Below are 16,098 nucleotides of genomic sequence, written 5' to 3'. Positions count from 1 at the left end.
CCAGGCGCCCCTATTCTCAGCCTCTTGTATGTCTTAACTCACCCTCACAGCCACCCCATAATGTCTGTACTGTGACTGTTCATCCTTATTTTTCTTGTGAGAAAACTCAGGCCCAGAGAAGTTAAAACACCTGCCCGAAGCTGTCCTGCTAGAAAGTGACATGCACACGGCATGTCTGGCTCCAGGGTCCTCTCATCTACTGTGTTTTTTTGCTTGATTCTCTCTACCCCTCATTCCCTCTAAAGGCTGCACAACGTCCCACTGAATGGATGTTTGCAGTTTATTTCCCTAGTAGCTTCTACTGCTATTTACTCGGGCTCACATACATTACAACGGATAACACTGCCATCGATACTGCATGTACAGGTCCTGGTGTGCACATCTTTGCACAGTGTAGGGTCTGTTTCCAGAAGCGCCATTGTTGGCTCCAAGTAGAACACATTTAAAATTATCTTCAGATAGATGCTACCAAATTGCCCTTTGAGGAATGATTTTTTTAACGTTCTATTTCATTCTCCTTCCTAATTTATTTTTCCATCCATTGGCACGACAAAGTCAATCCTATTTATATCTGGGAACTTCTAGTTCTCTGTGCTTTATCCAGACCACTTTTGGTTTTAAGAACAATTGAGAGACTTCCTGAACTTTGAGTCACTGAACTTGGGTCCTTCACAGTGGGCTTCAGAGCAAAGCATTGAGCACATTTTAACATGTAGTTGACAAGCTTTTCTAGGTTTTCATATGACTGACTTTGGTAACAGGCTGTCAGGAGTGTTCAAGGGACCTTGGGGGCTGGAGGAAGCCTGGGAAGCAGGTGTTGGGATCTGAAGCCCCAGGAAAGATGGGGAGGAGAAGCAAGTGCTCCTCTATAGCAGCAGGACTAAGAAATATGAGCTTGGGTACAGGATTGCACTAGAAATGAATCACCCTTTATTGTCTATGGGGCTCAGAGGCTGAGCCAGGGACCTGGCTGTTTGCTTAGTTCAGCAAGTGATTAGCAGCCTAAGCTGGAAAGATCTGGGCTGGGATCCCACTTCTGAGAACTCATTTAAAAATGTGTGCCAGGTAGGTCTCTCCTGAGTAAACACTTCTTTTCTAGGCTCACCAAAAATGAACTTGATGATGAAGTGGCAGAGAGCTTGGCAGAGATGTTGAAAGTCAACCAGACGTTGAAACATTTGTGGTAAGTCCGAGAACCTCAGAATTTCAGGTTGTGCTACTTTAAAAAAAATATTTTTTGAGATGAGGCACCTGGCTGGCTCATTCGGTGGAACGTGTGACTCTTGATCTTGGGGCTGTGAGTTCAGGCCCCATGTTGGGTGTAGAGATCACTTAAAAAAAAATCTTAAAAAATAAAATGCACAAGTCAGTGGTTCTTAGTATTTCACAAGGTTGCACAACCATTCCCTCCATCTAATTGTAGATGGTTTTACCTCCCCACCGCTCCCAACCGGAAGAGACCAGTATGCATTAAGCAGTGCCTCCCCGTCTTTCTGCCCCCTCCCCAGATCTACTTTTTATCTCTATGGATTTGCCTTTTCTGGGCATTTCATGGAAATGGAATCCTACAACATGTGATTTTTTTGTCCATGTTCTTTCACTAGCATGAGTTTTCAAGGTTCATCTACACTGTAGCCCATGTCAGAACCTCATTGCTGTGTGGCTGATGTTCCGCTGTACAGATAGGCCACATTTTGTCCATTCGTCGGTTGGTAGACATTGGGGTTGCATCTACTTTTTTGACTGTTGTGAATAATGCTACCATGAACGTTCCTGTGCATGTCTGTGTGTGCACATGTTTTCATTTCTCTTGGGTATAAACTTAGGACTAGAATTGCTGGGTCAAATGGCCACTCTGGATACAACTTTTTGAGGAACCACTGAAGTATTTTCCAAAGTGGCTGCTCTACTTTACATTCCCGCCCGTAATGTGGGAAGACTCCCACTTCTCCACATGCTCACCAACAACAGTCGTCATTGTCCATTTTTCGAATCTTGTCACTCTAGTGGGTGTGAAGTGGTATCTCATTGTGGTTTTGATCTGCATTTCCCTGGTGACTAACATTGGGCATCTCTTCGTGTGCCTATTTTCTTAGGATTTTGTTTGAGAGATAGCATGAGAGGAGGGAGGGGCAGAGAGAAAGGAACAAGTGGACTCCTCGCTGAGCAGGGAGCCCAATTTGAAGCTCCATCCCAGGACCCTGGGATCATGACCTGAGCCGAAGGCAGACGCTTAACCTACTGAGCCACCCAGGTGCCCCTCCTGTGCCTATTGGCCTTTGTGTATCTTTGAAGAAATGTCTCCACATCCTTCCCCCAAATTTAATTTAAATTTGAATAAATTTATTTGCATTTTTATTGCTGAGCTGTTAGAGCTCTTTCTATATTCTGGGTACTAGACGCTTACTAGATGGAATATTTGCAAATATTTCCACTGTGGGGATTTTCACTTTTCTTGGTAGTGATCTTTGAAGCACAAAAGTTTTTAATTTTGATGGAAGTCCAATTTGGTTTTTTCTCTGGTGGTTTGTGCTTTAAGTGTCTTACTAAGAAACTGTTGCCTAATCCAAGGTCACAAAGATTTACACCGAAGTTTTCCTTTAAGTGTTACAGTTTTGTTCTTGCATTGAGGTCTTTGATCCTAAATGTTAATTTCTGGAGTCAGTTGTTGTGTGCGGCATGAGGCCTAGGGTCCAAACTGATTCTTTGGCGTGTGGCTCTCCAGCTGTCCTAGTACCTCTTGTTGAAAAGCCTATCTTTCCCTTTTAAATGGCCCTGACACATTTGCCAAAAATCAATAGACCGTAAGTGTGTGGGTGTATTTCTGGACTTTCTATTCTAGTTCATCGATCCATTTGTTTATCCTTGTGCCAGGATCACACTGTCTTCATTAATTCTATGTAGCAAGTTTTGAAATCAGGAAGTGGGAAGTAGCCCAACTTTTGTCCTTTCTCCAGATCGTTTGGGCTATTCCAGGTCCCTTGTATTTCCATATGAATTTTAGCTTGCCTTGTCAGTTTCGGTAAAACAGCCAGACTCTGCTTTTACATGTTTTTATTTTTTTAAGATTATTTATTTATTCACGAGAGACAGGGAGGCTGAGACACAGGCAGAGGGAGAAGCAGGCTCCATGCAGGGAGCCCAACATGCGACTGGATCCCGGGACTCCAGGATCACGCCCTGGGCCGAAGGCGGCGCTAAACTACTGAGCCACCCAGGCTGCCCCTTTACGTATGTTTTGTTGTAGTTTTTCTGGCCTGTAGATTGTCTTTTATCTCCTTTCCTTGGTGCTATGCCAGCCTCTGCAGGCAGCCCAGAGCTAGAACGGGGTTGGAGAGTGAGTCTTGGCTGCTCCGTGCGTGGACAGACCACACTGGCTCTTGTGAAGAAGGCCCCAAGGGACATGTGTGCCTGAGCACTGCCACACTTTCGGGCCCTCTTACTACCCAGTCTCTTGCCGGGTCTTGGCTGGAAGCAGCTCTCCCCGCAAACTGTAGGTGGTACCAGTGCTAGCAGCCATGGAGGTGATTAGACCACAGCAGTTTAGCCAAATGCACGGGTCTGTGTCCACTTGCAGGTTCTACCTTTGGTTCTTTTGCAAAAATGTGCAAGTTACATTGTGGTCATACTTTCCAGGGCCACTGAGGGTTTCTTAGGGACAAGTCCAGCAGTAGCTTTATTCTACAGATGGCCGGGAATGAGGAGTGGGTTTGTGATGAAATAGAGACCCACGGCTGCCTTGGCAGCGTGTTCTTGGTTGGGTTGGAAGCACGGCTGCTCCGGGGGGCACTTGAGAAACTGCCGGGGCTCCTTGGCGATATCAGAAACCTTTGTTTCATTTGGATCACTGCTACCTGACATAATAGGGTGCACTCTTGGAGGCCCCGTTATTGGTGCTTTCCTGCTGGGACCCGTGAGTGGCAGCAGGATGATCGCTCCCTTCCCTCCCCTGCCAGATGTTGGAGAGGACATGGTGCGTTCTTAGATGCCTTCATTTCCCCCAAAGAAGTGAATGGCCAGTTGGCCGCCCTTTGAAAACTGCCTTGCCTTCCCCAGCCAGCTGGAAGGAGCCGCCTGTCTCCTGGGTATTTCCTAGAATTTGTTGTTCAGGCTGGAGGCCTCCAAACGTTTTTGACTAGGCACCTCTGCAGCAAAAAATGCCAGCGTGCACCCTGAAATGTGTTCATGTATTAAGTTATCTTCATATAAATGCACAGATACATTGTTTACTCTTAAAAAAAATTAAACATTTTTAAGGATGCCCTTTATTCTCGTAGATCTGATCTAGACCATCTTAGCCAGATTAAAGCCACGTGGACACAATTCTTCCCCTGACCGTGTCTCATTCCCATCATCCCTCACAGCTCCCTCATGGAGGAGGCAATTAGTCCAGGATTATGTATCTGCTCCAAGATATGTTCTTCTTTCAGGCTTATCCAGAACCAGATCACAGCCAAGGGGATTGCCCAGCTGGCGGATGCCTTACAGAAGAACACTGGCATAATGGAGATTTGGTAAGACACATCCACCGCTCGTCATAATGGTAACATTGTGTACGTACTCAGCACCACTGTGTGCCAGGCACAATGTAGAGCCCTTTGCACTTACCCCTCATCTTTCCCATCATCTTGTCCAGTAGCTGGTATTATTTCCATTTCACAGATATAGAAACTGAGGCCCAGTGCAGTGAAGTAAAACTTGCCCAAGGTACCACCTAAGAGAACTGGAATCTGGTCCAGACTGGCTGACTCTGTGGTCAGTGCTCTCATCCCAGGCCGCCTGTCCTCATCCACCTTCCTGGGGTTGCATGGGGCAGACAGCCCAGGAAAGGGATTCCCACTGGAAGCAAATCACTTGGGGACTCATGAGGCTGAGAGACGGATGTGCTAGCTGGAGTTCGGGGCCCGTTCTTCTCATTTTCTGGGCTCCCCGGGCTTGAAGAGATACTTCCATGCTGGATTTGAGCTGACCTGTGCCTAGCAGGTTCCCGAGTGCCCTGGGGTTTGTGCTGCACCTCAGGCCTGAGACAGCCCCACAGAGTGATGTGTGGAGGACCTGGCAGGGGGCAGAGCCAGACCTCCCTTGAGGACACAGACCAGGAGGGAGAGTTCACGCTCTCACAGTGGCTTGTCTGAGACGCAGGGGGCAGCCTATGAACTCAAATCCTCAGCCCAGGGTGTAGTGACTTATTAACTACTTTATTTCTTCATGACTGGGGGGAACTTCCAAGCCAAAAGAAAGAAAAAAAGTAAGTCTAGATACAGCTTCTTGACCTTGGCTCCCACAACAGTGTTTGATGAACTTTGCTTAGGGACTTGTTAGCGGATCTGGAAAGGAGTTTGGTGGGTTGCAACCAGCATCATTTAAAAAAAAAAAAAAAAACAAGCTTGAACAGAATACCAGAAAGCGCTGTGTACAGCATGAAGTAGTATTTTTAATCCCATTTCGGAATTATAGGTATGCGTGTATGCACAGATGCTGGTTCACGATGCAAAATGTAATTCTTATTTGGGTGGTGGTTGAAAAAGACTTCTGGAAAACTCTTAGAGAAGGCCCAGCTCTGAGGAGTCAGGGAGGTGCTGTGGCCTGTGTGCCTGGGAGGCCGTACCCACTCCTCAGTCCAGAGAGCAAATGGAACTTGAATTTGCATTCATCTCCAGCCCCCCCTTCTGCCTGTGGTCCCCTCCCTAGAAGCCCTTCATGTCCTGCTGCTTCTGTTGTTGCAGGACAGCAGGCTGAGGGGGAGGAGGCAGGCCAGGCTGCAGAAGTTTGCAGACAGTGGTTGGCCTCAACCTTTCTCGAAGGTGCTTAGGACAGCTGCAAGGATACACAGCTGCTTTACTGAACTCTGCTGAGCTTGAAAATGTGCCTTTGCTGCCTCTGACGGACCACTGTTCCTACACAAGGAACTGTGTGTGCAGGGCCAGGTGTCCTTAGCTGCAAACCGTGCTACACCCAGGGCGTGAAGGAGGCACTTTGTGTGTGTTTGGAGGCAGGGGGGTTGGGAGGGCTGGGAGGTGTGGATTCATAGAGCAGGCAAGAGGGAGGGCTCAGGTGCTGGCCTGGGGGCTGCTTCACCTCAGTCCCTGGCTGGCCCCACGTGTGTAGACTTCATGGAACTGGGCTCCATGAAGTCCTGTCCAGGGCCATGGGAGTGAGGGAGACGCTCAGTCTGCAGGCACCAGCAGCACAGCCACTCGTTGTTTGTGCTGACATCTCCTTGCCCTTGTCCCAAAGAACTTGCAGTCTGAAGTCCCGCTGTGAATTCTCCTTTAAAGACAGGTCAGGTGTTTCAGGACTTGACGGTGCACAGCATTTATCACACATACTTATCCTGTGAGGCTGCTGCTCCAGACTATGAGGTCTTTGAGGGTGGGGCCTGGGTCACAGTGTTAAAAAAAAAAAATTCAACTGAGTACATTTGAAGGTCTAATTGGATTCATTAAACAATTCATGAGTTGGGCTGCATTCCATCTAGCAAGTACAGGTGAGCTCTGCTGAGCCAAACAAAAGAAAGGTTCTTAAAGTCAGAGGGTATAAAGAAAGACGAATTTATTAGCAGAGAATCCATTGTTTTATGCAAGGTTACTCTCCTAAGGGGAGCTAAAGGGGCCTCTCAGGAAATTTCCTAGCATTGACTAAGAAATTCTAGGTTGACTGATTAGAGGTTACAGTGATTCCTGGTGTGTTAAAATTTAGGATAGGTACTACGTTTTGGTTTGCTGATTTGGGGCCTTAACTAAGTGATGCCATTTTGGGCCTGTGCGTGTAGCTCCCTTCTGACCAGACTGTCCGCTTGAGAGGTGTGATCAAAACAATTTTTTTTTTTTTTTTTTGGTGTGATCACAATTTAAGGCATTAGTGCCACTCTCCGCTACTGTTCTGTAGTTCTCACAGCTTTGGTTGATCTTTGGCCTTCTCAGGTCATGATGCTTTGGCTTTCTCTCTCTGATATCCACAGGTTACAACTTCAGATTTGTATTCTTTTGCATTTTTAATATTTTATTTTTATTAATTTGAGAGAGAGAGAGCGCACAAGTGGGGAGGTGGGGAAGTAGAGAAAGAGGGAGAGGGAGAAGCAGAACCCCTGCAGAGCACAGGGACCCTGACATGGGGCTCAATCCCAGGACTCCAGAGATTGTGACCAGAGTCAAAGGCAGACACTTAAACGACTGAGCCACTCAGGCACCCCAGATTTATATTCTTTTAAGTCGGTTGTTCTCTTTGTACCTTTTTTGTTGGTCCAGTCTGAGGGAGACCATTTGCTTGGTGGTCAGGGGCTGCAAACACACATTTAAAATCTTTGAGGAAAAAAAAAATAAAATCTTTGAGAATATAATGCACCAGAGAGATTATTATGATTACGATAAGCAAGATAATTCCCAATGTTTGCAGGATACCTTGAAGCCAGTCCAGTCAAAAATATGTCAAAGACCCCATGGATGGAGTCATTTTTTTAAGGCAAATTGGCTTGTTTTGTGATTTGACGTAACTGAGTTTCAACTTTCCCAGAAGGGCTAATCCAGGTGTAGCAGGTGGTATTGGCTACAGCAGGCTCCTTGCTCAGCTGAAAGATGGTCAAGGGCTATTCTGTGATCGTGAATAGCTTTGGCCCGAGAGTCTGAGGATCTTTGTTGGGCAGTTCTTGCTTTAGTGGCGATTCAGCAGAAATTTGAAGAATTAAGAAGCTCCTGATCGTAGCTTCATTTATATTTATCCCTGGGAGTAGGGATCTGCCAAAAGGAGAGTCCTGAATCAAGAAAGCCTCCTGGTAGTTCCCTTCTAACTCACAATGTAAAATCACAAGAGCCGACCAACGATAAAAGTTAGATTTCCTCCTAGCCTGAAATAAAAGGTTGCTCTCAAGTCCAGAGTTGCCCCCTGAGCATGGCCTGGGAGGTAGTAAAGATAAGGCTGTTATCTCTCCAACCTAGTGCCCGAGTGAAGAGAAGGAAGAGAGGAGAACAGGTGTCACTTTCATGCCAGGGTAAAGTCTTATCCGGTGCATGAGCAGAAGCAGTCTACCTTGGTGGCAGCTGTTTCTCTCCCTGGTCAGTACTGGTAGGTCTCCAGCGTCGGTACAGGGACCAGAGCTCCGGCAGAGCCTTCTTCAGCCATGTGACGGGTACTCAAGGCTCAGTACCTTCTACTTGTGCATCAGTGTCACTGGTCAGGTCCTGAGAGCTGTCTTTCTCTGGTGATGTTGCCCGAATACCTGATCACTTCCAGGCTCTAGACTGTGACCAGCAGGACTCTTTGTTTTTGTTTTTAAATTTATTTATTCATGAGAGAGGCAGAGACACAGGCAGAGGGAGAAGCAGGCTCCATGCAGGGAGCCCAATGTGGGACTCGATCCCGGGTCCCCAGGATCACGCCTGGGGCTGAAGGCGGCGCTAAACCGCTGAGCCATCCAGAGATCCCCAACAGGACCCTTTAAATTGGGATCCCAGATGGCATCTTAAATCGTTCCTAAAAAACGATTGGGCACAGGACATGAAAGACTCACTGTGGCTGGTCACACTGGCATGAAAACAAGAAGGGGTCAGCAGAAGGTTGCACATGGATAGAATTCCAGGAAACCTGTAATTTCGTTAAGTGAAGAGGGTACCTTGATCACTGGAGATTATATAGGGTATACCTCACGTGGGAAACACTTTTAATCTTTTCTTTTCTTTTCTTTTTTTAATTTCCCACAGGGAGGGCAAAAGTGTTGTGGGAGGGTGAGGCTCATGCAATAACCAGACTATTGGTGACTGGTACCAAGAGCAGGTGTTCAAAGAGTCCAGAGCAGGGAGGTCAGAGGCCTCTGGGACAAACAAAACAGCTTTTTCAGGATAGGGACTTGATCAGTCAGACATTAGTGGGGAAACTTCTATAAAGTTGCAAAAAGAGTCTTTCAGCAGTGTCTATATGATTTGAGTCATCTTGAATGCACTGTGATGGGTACAGGAAGGCCAAAACCAAAAACAGAGTTTGTCAAGGAGCAAGGAAGAACCAAGTGTCCATCCAACTTTAATTTCTCTGGTTCTGAAGCAGATCTTTGCCATATTTTAAGGACGCCAGGATGGCAAAAGTCTGGCAATGAGGGGCCATTTTCTGCGGAAGGAGAAGGAGAATGGAGTTAGTACACGTCTTTATAGATTCTGTTGTCTTGCACCAAAGTCACTTTGACCACACATTCAAATTTCTTTCCAGTGATTTTTCTAAAAACTTACTAGAACTTTTTTTTTACATTTAGATTTTGTCCTTTCTTTTCCATCAAAGGTGTTTTTCCCTTTTTCCTATTTTTTCTTACCAAAAAACACACAACCTTCTTTCCTTTCATACAGCGTTGTTTCTCTTATTATTTCCAGTAACCTTAATTATATTTGTTAGCATTTTTTTTAAGTTTTATTTATTGGAGGCAGCCCAGGTGGCTCAGTGGTTTAGCGCTGCCTTCGGCCCAGGGTGTGATCCTGGAGTCAGGATCAAGTCCTGCGTCAGGCTCCCTGCATGGAGCCTGCTTCTCCCTCTGCCTGTGTTTCTCATGAATAAATAAATAAAATCTTAAAAGAAAAGTTGTATTTATTTAAGTAATCTCTACACCCAACATGGGTCTCCAGCTCATGACTCTGAGATTAAGAGTCACATGCTCTTGTGACTGAGCCAGCCCGGTGCCCCTTTATTAGAATTCTTAACTCTTAAAACCCTAATTTTCAGTGAAAGCTAGTAAGTAAGCAACTGTGAACTGTCATGTCAGCATTCTTTAGATTTTCAGACTTATGAGTATGTTTCACAATTTCTAGAAGTAGATGCCTTTTTCAGTTTCCCAAAGTAGCACTAAGATAACTAAATTTTTAGTTTCCTTGTAATAAGTAGTCAAATGCAGATAAACCTATGCTTGGTAATTGTTTTAAGTATTTTAAGAAAAGAAGTTTCCTTAAATTTGGAGAAAACAAAACATTTTTAAAAAGTCAGTGATATTTTATTTTTTTAAAATATTTTTATTTACTTATTCATGAGATACACAGAGAGAGGGAGAGAGAGGCAGAGACACAGGCAGACGGAGAAGCAGGCTCCATGCAGGGAGCCCGACGTGGGACTCGATCCCAGGTCTCCAGGGTCAGGCCCTGGGCTGAAGGCAGGCGCTAAACCGCTTAGCCACCCAGGGATCCCCCAAAAGTCAGTGATATTTTAAATGAAAAGTTATAAAAATTATCCCCTTTAGTGCATTTAATCACATGTTTTTCTTGTTCTGCTTGAATTGAGTTCTTCTATGAGTTCTGGAAATTCTTACCCAGTTTAGTTTTATGAGCTGAAGGTTATCAGAAACCTGTATTGAGAGGTCTTTCTGAGTCTCATTTAAGACAAAATACATTTGCAGGAAGCTTCTGTAAAAGCATCTGACTGTGGAAAGTAGAACTGTAAATGACAGAAGTCTTAAAAATGGCCATTTGGTTAAAGATATGATTAGAGTTTATTATGATGCAAGTGGCAAGGATGTTTGGTTATTTCTGTGACATATAATGCTTTAAGATAATAACATACCAGGACTTATCAGATTGTTTGGAGTTTCATATAATTTTTAGAACACTTATTTTGATAACCAACATCTATATAAATTTTGGTAGCACTTATTTGACAGTGCTGTCCATATGATTAAACACAATAACAAACAAGCCTAATTAATTACTCACAAAATCTCTGAAATGTGCAAGGAGCCCTCTGGAAAATTTCAGTTAAGATTGTGGTCGGAACAACTTCATTTTAGAATTTGATTTTGGGAAGTTATGTCAAAAAATATAAAAGGTTTGGACATTTGGTTAAGTAGGAACACGAATCATTATAAAACAATAGTTAATTATCCATTTAACCAAAGTGACAATAAAAGATTATAAAGGCCAATAGAAGTTTACATAGTTGTAAGCAAAATTTAGCCCTTTTAATATTAAGACTCAGTTTTATTTAAGTAATCAAAGGCCTGGCAAACATAGGAAATTATTTTGGCAAAACGCAGAATCCTTGTTTTCTAGGCAGGTAACTTTAAAGGTAAAGAAAAACTTTTGCTTATAATTTCTTACTAAGAGCAGACCAAGAAAATTTTGTCCTTTTTAACACAGAGAAAATAATTCTAATTTTGTACCAGTGTACTTTTGATAATAAAACTCATTTACTTAAATTTACCGTTACCCAGTACTAGCCACACAGAAAACTTCTTTCCAAAGATTTCTTTTCCATAAACCTTCTACAACTTTTTTTTTACATTCAGATTTTGCCCTAAGTTTTCAGCCTCACTTCAGGACCAATTTATTTCTTTTTCCACTACAAAGAATGTGCTTTTATTCCTATTTTTTCTTATCAAAAACACATATCTTACTTGTCCTGTATATAGATTTGTCTCATTTTCAGTAGCCTTAATTACATTTATTAGAATTCTTAACTCTTAGAAACCTTAATTTCTAGTGAAAAGTAAGTAGTTTACAACTGCTTACTGTTATATCAGAATTCTTTAGATTGGCAAATTAAAAAAATTACTTTTAATTTCTCTTACTTTTTTGAAGTAAGCTCTATGCCTAATGTGGGACTTGAACTCATGACCCTGAGAGATCAAGAATCGCATGGTCCACTGACTGAGCTAGGCAGGCACCCCTAGAATAACAAATTTATGAATACATTTCGTAATTTAGAAACATGATTCTTCATAGTACAATAGCACAAAACAGGTTTTGCTAACAGAGTCAACTTTGTCTTATACAGAGAAACTAAAGGTGAAAGTAGTTAACCTTTATTAATACTTAATCTTGTATTAATTTTTCTTATTTGGCAATGATCTAGATACTCAATGAATTGAACTACCCATTTAATTTAGCAAAACTTCAAAGTTTTTGGGTTACTACTCAAAAGATTTTGGAAGCTACTTAGAAAGTTTACCTAGAGGGATCCCTGGGTGGCGCAGCGGTTTGGCGCCTGCCTTTGGCCCAGGGCGCGATCCTGGAGACCCGGGATCGAATCCCACGTCGGGCTCCCGGTGCATGGAGCCTGCTTCTCCCTCCGCCTGTGTCTCTGCCTCTCTCTCTCTCTCTGTGACTATCATAAATAAATTAAAAAAAAAAAAAAAAATTAAAAAAAAAAAAAAAAAAAAAAAAGAAAGTTTACCTAGAAACCTCTTAATCTTTACGTCTATTTAATTTACTTGTTCTTAATAATTATATCTGGACCACTCATAAAGCCTCACCAGGGATTAGACAAACTTAACCATTATTCTGGGTTGTTTTTTTTTTTTGTCTGACAGATTTTGCAATAGAGAGAATATGAAACCCATTTGACTTTCAGTAAACACAGGCAGGTAAAAGTTTTATATTTAATGCTGATTAAAGACAGGTCTATTTTAATTAAACCAATAACTTTAGTTTTAATACCAAATATTTTCCCAGATCATGTGAATTAAAAAAAAAAACACATTTGGGTTAGTTTCTAGCTTTCTGAGTTTTGAAGATTTGTTTATTTTAGAGAGAATGTGTGCAGGCCTGGGTGGGGGGTGGGTTGGCAGGGACAGGGGGAGAGAGAGAGAATCTCAAGCAGACTCCCAGTGAATTGGACGCAGAGCTCCCTCTCATGACCCTGAGAGCATGACCTGAGCTGAAATCAAGAATCAGACGCTTCACTGACTGAGCCACTCAGGCAAGCCCCTAGCTCTCTGAGTTTTAGAATGTCCAGTTCTTACTAGCGTTTGCCTTTAGACAAACTAAATAGAGCTCTGTTATAAATTAATTTTAGCCACACCATCCAGAAGTATAGAAAATATCTCCCATTTACAACACATTTGGACACATACACACAACAAATACACAGACCAGATGCAAACAGAATCTTCTAGCTTTTGGTTTTACTAATGTTTGTAGAGAGATTACATGCCCAATTTCCAAATACCTCCTCCCTCTCTCCCTTTTTCTGATGAAAAACTTCCCTCTCAAGTTTGCATTTCAAAGAACGGTTCCTACCTAAGTCCTAGAGAAGATGGGGGTGGAAAATGTATGGAGAAGGTATCCAAGCTTTGTCCAAGGTGGAAATTTGGAGTGTATCTACCTTTTATCAGAGGCGCTAGAGTGGGCACCAGAGCCCTGTTAGCTATTGGTATTTTAAAAAGGCCTCTTCTCTTCCCTTCCGATTTTTCCTTCAGCCTCACATTTCAAAAGTGAGATAAGGCAATGGTGGGCTATGTTCACATTTCAAAAGTGAGATAAGATTTGATTTACAGGAATAGAAAAATAATGCAAAAATACTTTATTTCTAAGAGTTTTGGGGTAATTGTGACTTAAAATCGACCTTTTTTTTTTTTTTTTACATGTCAGTGTGGCAGTCTCTCTTCCTAGCCATGAAAGAGCATATTCTTTTTTTTTTTTTTAAAGGTTTTATTTATTTATTCATGAGAGACATAGACGCAGGTAGAGGGAGAAGCAGGCTCCATGCAGGGAGCCCGATGTGGGACTTGATCCCAGGGCTCCAGGGTCACACCCTGGGCTGAAGGCAGCGCTAAACCGATGAGCCACCCAGGCTGCCCGAAAGAGCATATTCTTGTTTATTGGCCAAGCTGTCACTATGTAATGGATATTAGATTCTGACTTGCACAGGTAACTTCCTCAGTTTTAAAAACGTGGTGCTAGGTTCTTGGACACACTTCTATTCAAATGTTTCAAGGAAGCTGAATTGTTCTGATGGGTGATAGAACACAAGACATCAAGAAATTCAAAGTGATGTGGTTGGAGTCTTGTTTATTTACCATCCTGTGGTTCATTACCAAAAGTGAGTTTAAATCTCAGCAGCTTGGGACCAGAATGGTAAATAATGTTCTGGAAACCATCAGGGCAGTATTTTCTTATATAGGCCTGAATATTAGCTCTGCCTGAATATAGATTTAAGGAGAGAATAAGTGAGTGCTTCCTTGTTCTATTTAAAATAAAATGCCAGGAGCCCCAGTGGCTCAGCAGTTTAGTGCCATCTTCGGCCCAGGGGTGTGATCCTGGAGTCCCGGGATAGAGTCCCACATCGAGCTCCCTGCATGGAGCCTGCTTCTCCCTCTGCCTGTGTCTCTGCCTCCGTCTCTCTCTCGTGAATAAATAAATAATATCTTAAAAATATAAAAAAAATAAAATGCTTGATTCCTCTGGGGGGAAATTTTTTTTACCTTTTTTTCTCTTTAAGTACAGGGCAATTTTGTTCCAATATCCTGACCTTGGTAATATGCATAAGTATTTTGCGAGGAACAGGTGAGGTTTGGAGATTGGTAAAGAGAGGTGGGTTTTGACTTATTTTTAGAGTTTCATTTCTGGTTTTATAGAGATTTGTAAGACAGAGACAGCTGTTTTTAATTTCCCCCATAAAACTAGATTCCAGGCTGAATATCAAGGGACTGGCCTACCTTTTTTTTTTTTTTTTAAGATTTTATTTATTCATGAGAGACACAGAGAAAGAGGCAGAGACATAGGCAGGGGGAGAAGCAGGCTTCCCACAGGGAGCCCGATGTGGGACTCAATCGCAGGATTCCAGGTTCACCACCTGAGCTGAAGGCAGACACTCAGCCACTGAGCTACCCAGGTGCCTGACTGGCCAACCTTTTAACTAAATTTGCTTCTCTGTATCAAGGGGAGTTTTAACTAAAATGGGAATCAAAAGATTTATGCTTTTGTACAGTCTGTATAAAGCATTTTAACAAAAGCCTTCTTCACGGTTACACAGTTCAGCCTTGGCTTCTCTTAGCCTCTCAACATAGCCTTCTGATCATTTGTAGGAGGGCCTAGGAGAAATTGTATTGGTCATCTCTTTCCTCTGTGAAGGGGGGTTGTGAATAGTCAAATCTTTTAAATGTTTCTCTAAGCTTGATAGGATCTTCTGAAAATAGAGGGAAAAGGGCTTTGTAAAAGATCTGTGGACGTGAATTTTTTTGGTGGGGGACGGGGTCTAGGATCCACCTGCAAACGTCAGCATATAAAAATGTCTGAGGTTGATGAGTCAATTCCAGTAAACCATGCCCTTCTGTTTGTCCCAGGTGCTTCTGTGAAATTCACCTTCTGGCTTTTAGGATTTATAAGAGTAGCCTGTGTACTTTGAATCTAGAGGTTGGGCTGGATTTTAAGAAGGGGATATAGACATTTATCTGTCTTAAGTTGAATTTTTGTCCTTTTATCTTGTCCAGGGAATCCCTAAGACTAGCCATTATATACTAAAAAGACAATTGAGAGCTCTTTATAGATGATTTTCTGCTTTCAGACAGCCAATTTAAAGGACCTAGTGTCTGGCCATTGACAAATAGGATCTTACCAATTTCAATAGTGATTCAAACCCAACAGCTTAAACAAAGACCCAAGAGGCATCCCTAGAGAGAGCACAGATGATGCAGCCCCCATGATCCAACAGCTTACTCCCAAGAATAGTCTGAGAAAGCAAACACCTTCGTTTTACAGGCCATAAGAATGAGGTGGTGTTACGGTGCCTCTGGTCTCCCATGAGTGTGAGATGCCTCTAGTCACAGACCTGCTAATTAATCTGTGACATCAGGCAGGTGCTAATGGGATGAGATTTTTCCAGCACTAAGGAGCAATGAAGGTTGAAGCAACAAAGGCCCCTTATGGGCTGGGATCTTTTTGTAAGAAACTTTCCTTAGAGCTGGCATGGCTGGACAGAGAGTGCTGCTTGTAACTGTGCATCTTGCGTCCCCGGTCTATTGGACTGGCCACCAAGACGCACCCTAGTAAGTATGCCCTCCCGACTGACAGAGCAGAGAAAATATTCTCACTGGTCACAAGGCCAAGCTCTTAGGACACAGAACAAAAGGAAAAATCTCTTATATTCACATTAACAGCCCTGCCTAAGCCTTGGGTATTGGGTATCCCAATACCTAGAAGGGATATGCCTTGAGGTTGGGGACTGTGTGGTGTTTTACCGTCTACCTTGCTGCATGGACATTTTCTTGAGGCCAGCAGGGGACTGAGCATCAATCTAACCCATTCCATGGCCAAATTATCCTAACGGGAAGTCTTTGAGTTTAATGATAAGCACTCTAACAGCTTCTAAGTGCTGACCCGTGACCACCAATTTTGTAGCTTGGGCTTCCAAGATGTT

General features: G+C 43.1%; 1 protein-coding gene and 1 non-coding gene across 6 annotated transcripts in view; both read left to right on the top strand.

Moving 5' to 3' along the window:
- Positions 1-16,098, top strand: part of NOD1 (nucleotide binding oligomerization domain containing 1) — a 66,937-nt gene that overhangs the window by 45,023 nt on the left and 5,816 nt on the right. For 4 of the 5 annotated variants that reach the window (XM_072764644.1, XM_072764645.1, XM_026019103.2 and 1 more), the window contains 2 exons: positions 1,100-1,183; positions 4,431-4,514. In XM_072764644.1, coding sequence (XP_072620745.1) covers positions 1,100-1,183; positions 4,431-4,514 — 168 coding nt within the window. Of the gene's footprint in view, positions 1-1,099; positions 3,232-4,430; positions 4,515-16,098 lie in introns of all 5 variants that reach the window. The other variant, XR_012002738.1, reaches the window with a different exon arrangement.
- On the top strand, positions 13,535-13,619 carry LOC112935429 (small nucleolar RNA SNORA24). Its single transcript, XR_003238173.1, has one exon. It is a non-coding gene; the product is annotated as a small nucleolar RNA SNORA24 (small nucleolar RNA).

Source organism: Vulpes vulpes, chromosome 7, assembly GCF_048418805.1.
Source record: "Vulpes vulpes isolate BD-2025 chromosome 7, VulVul3, whole genome shotgun sequence".
NCBI lineage: Eukaryota > Metazoa > Chordata > Mammalia > Carnivora > Canidae > Vulpes > Vulpes vulpes.
Note: the sequence above shows the minus strand (reverse complement) of the source record. Positions and strands in the feature narration are given on the sequence as shown.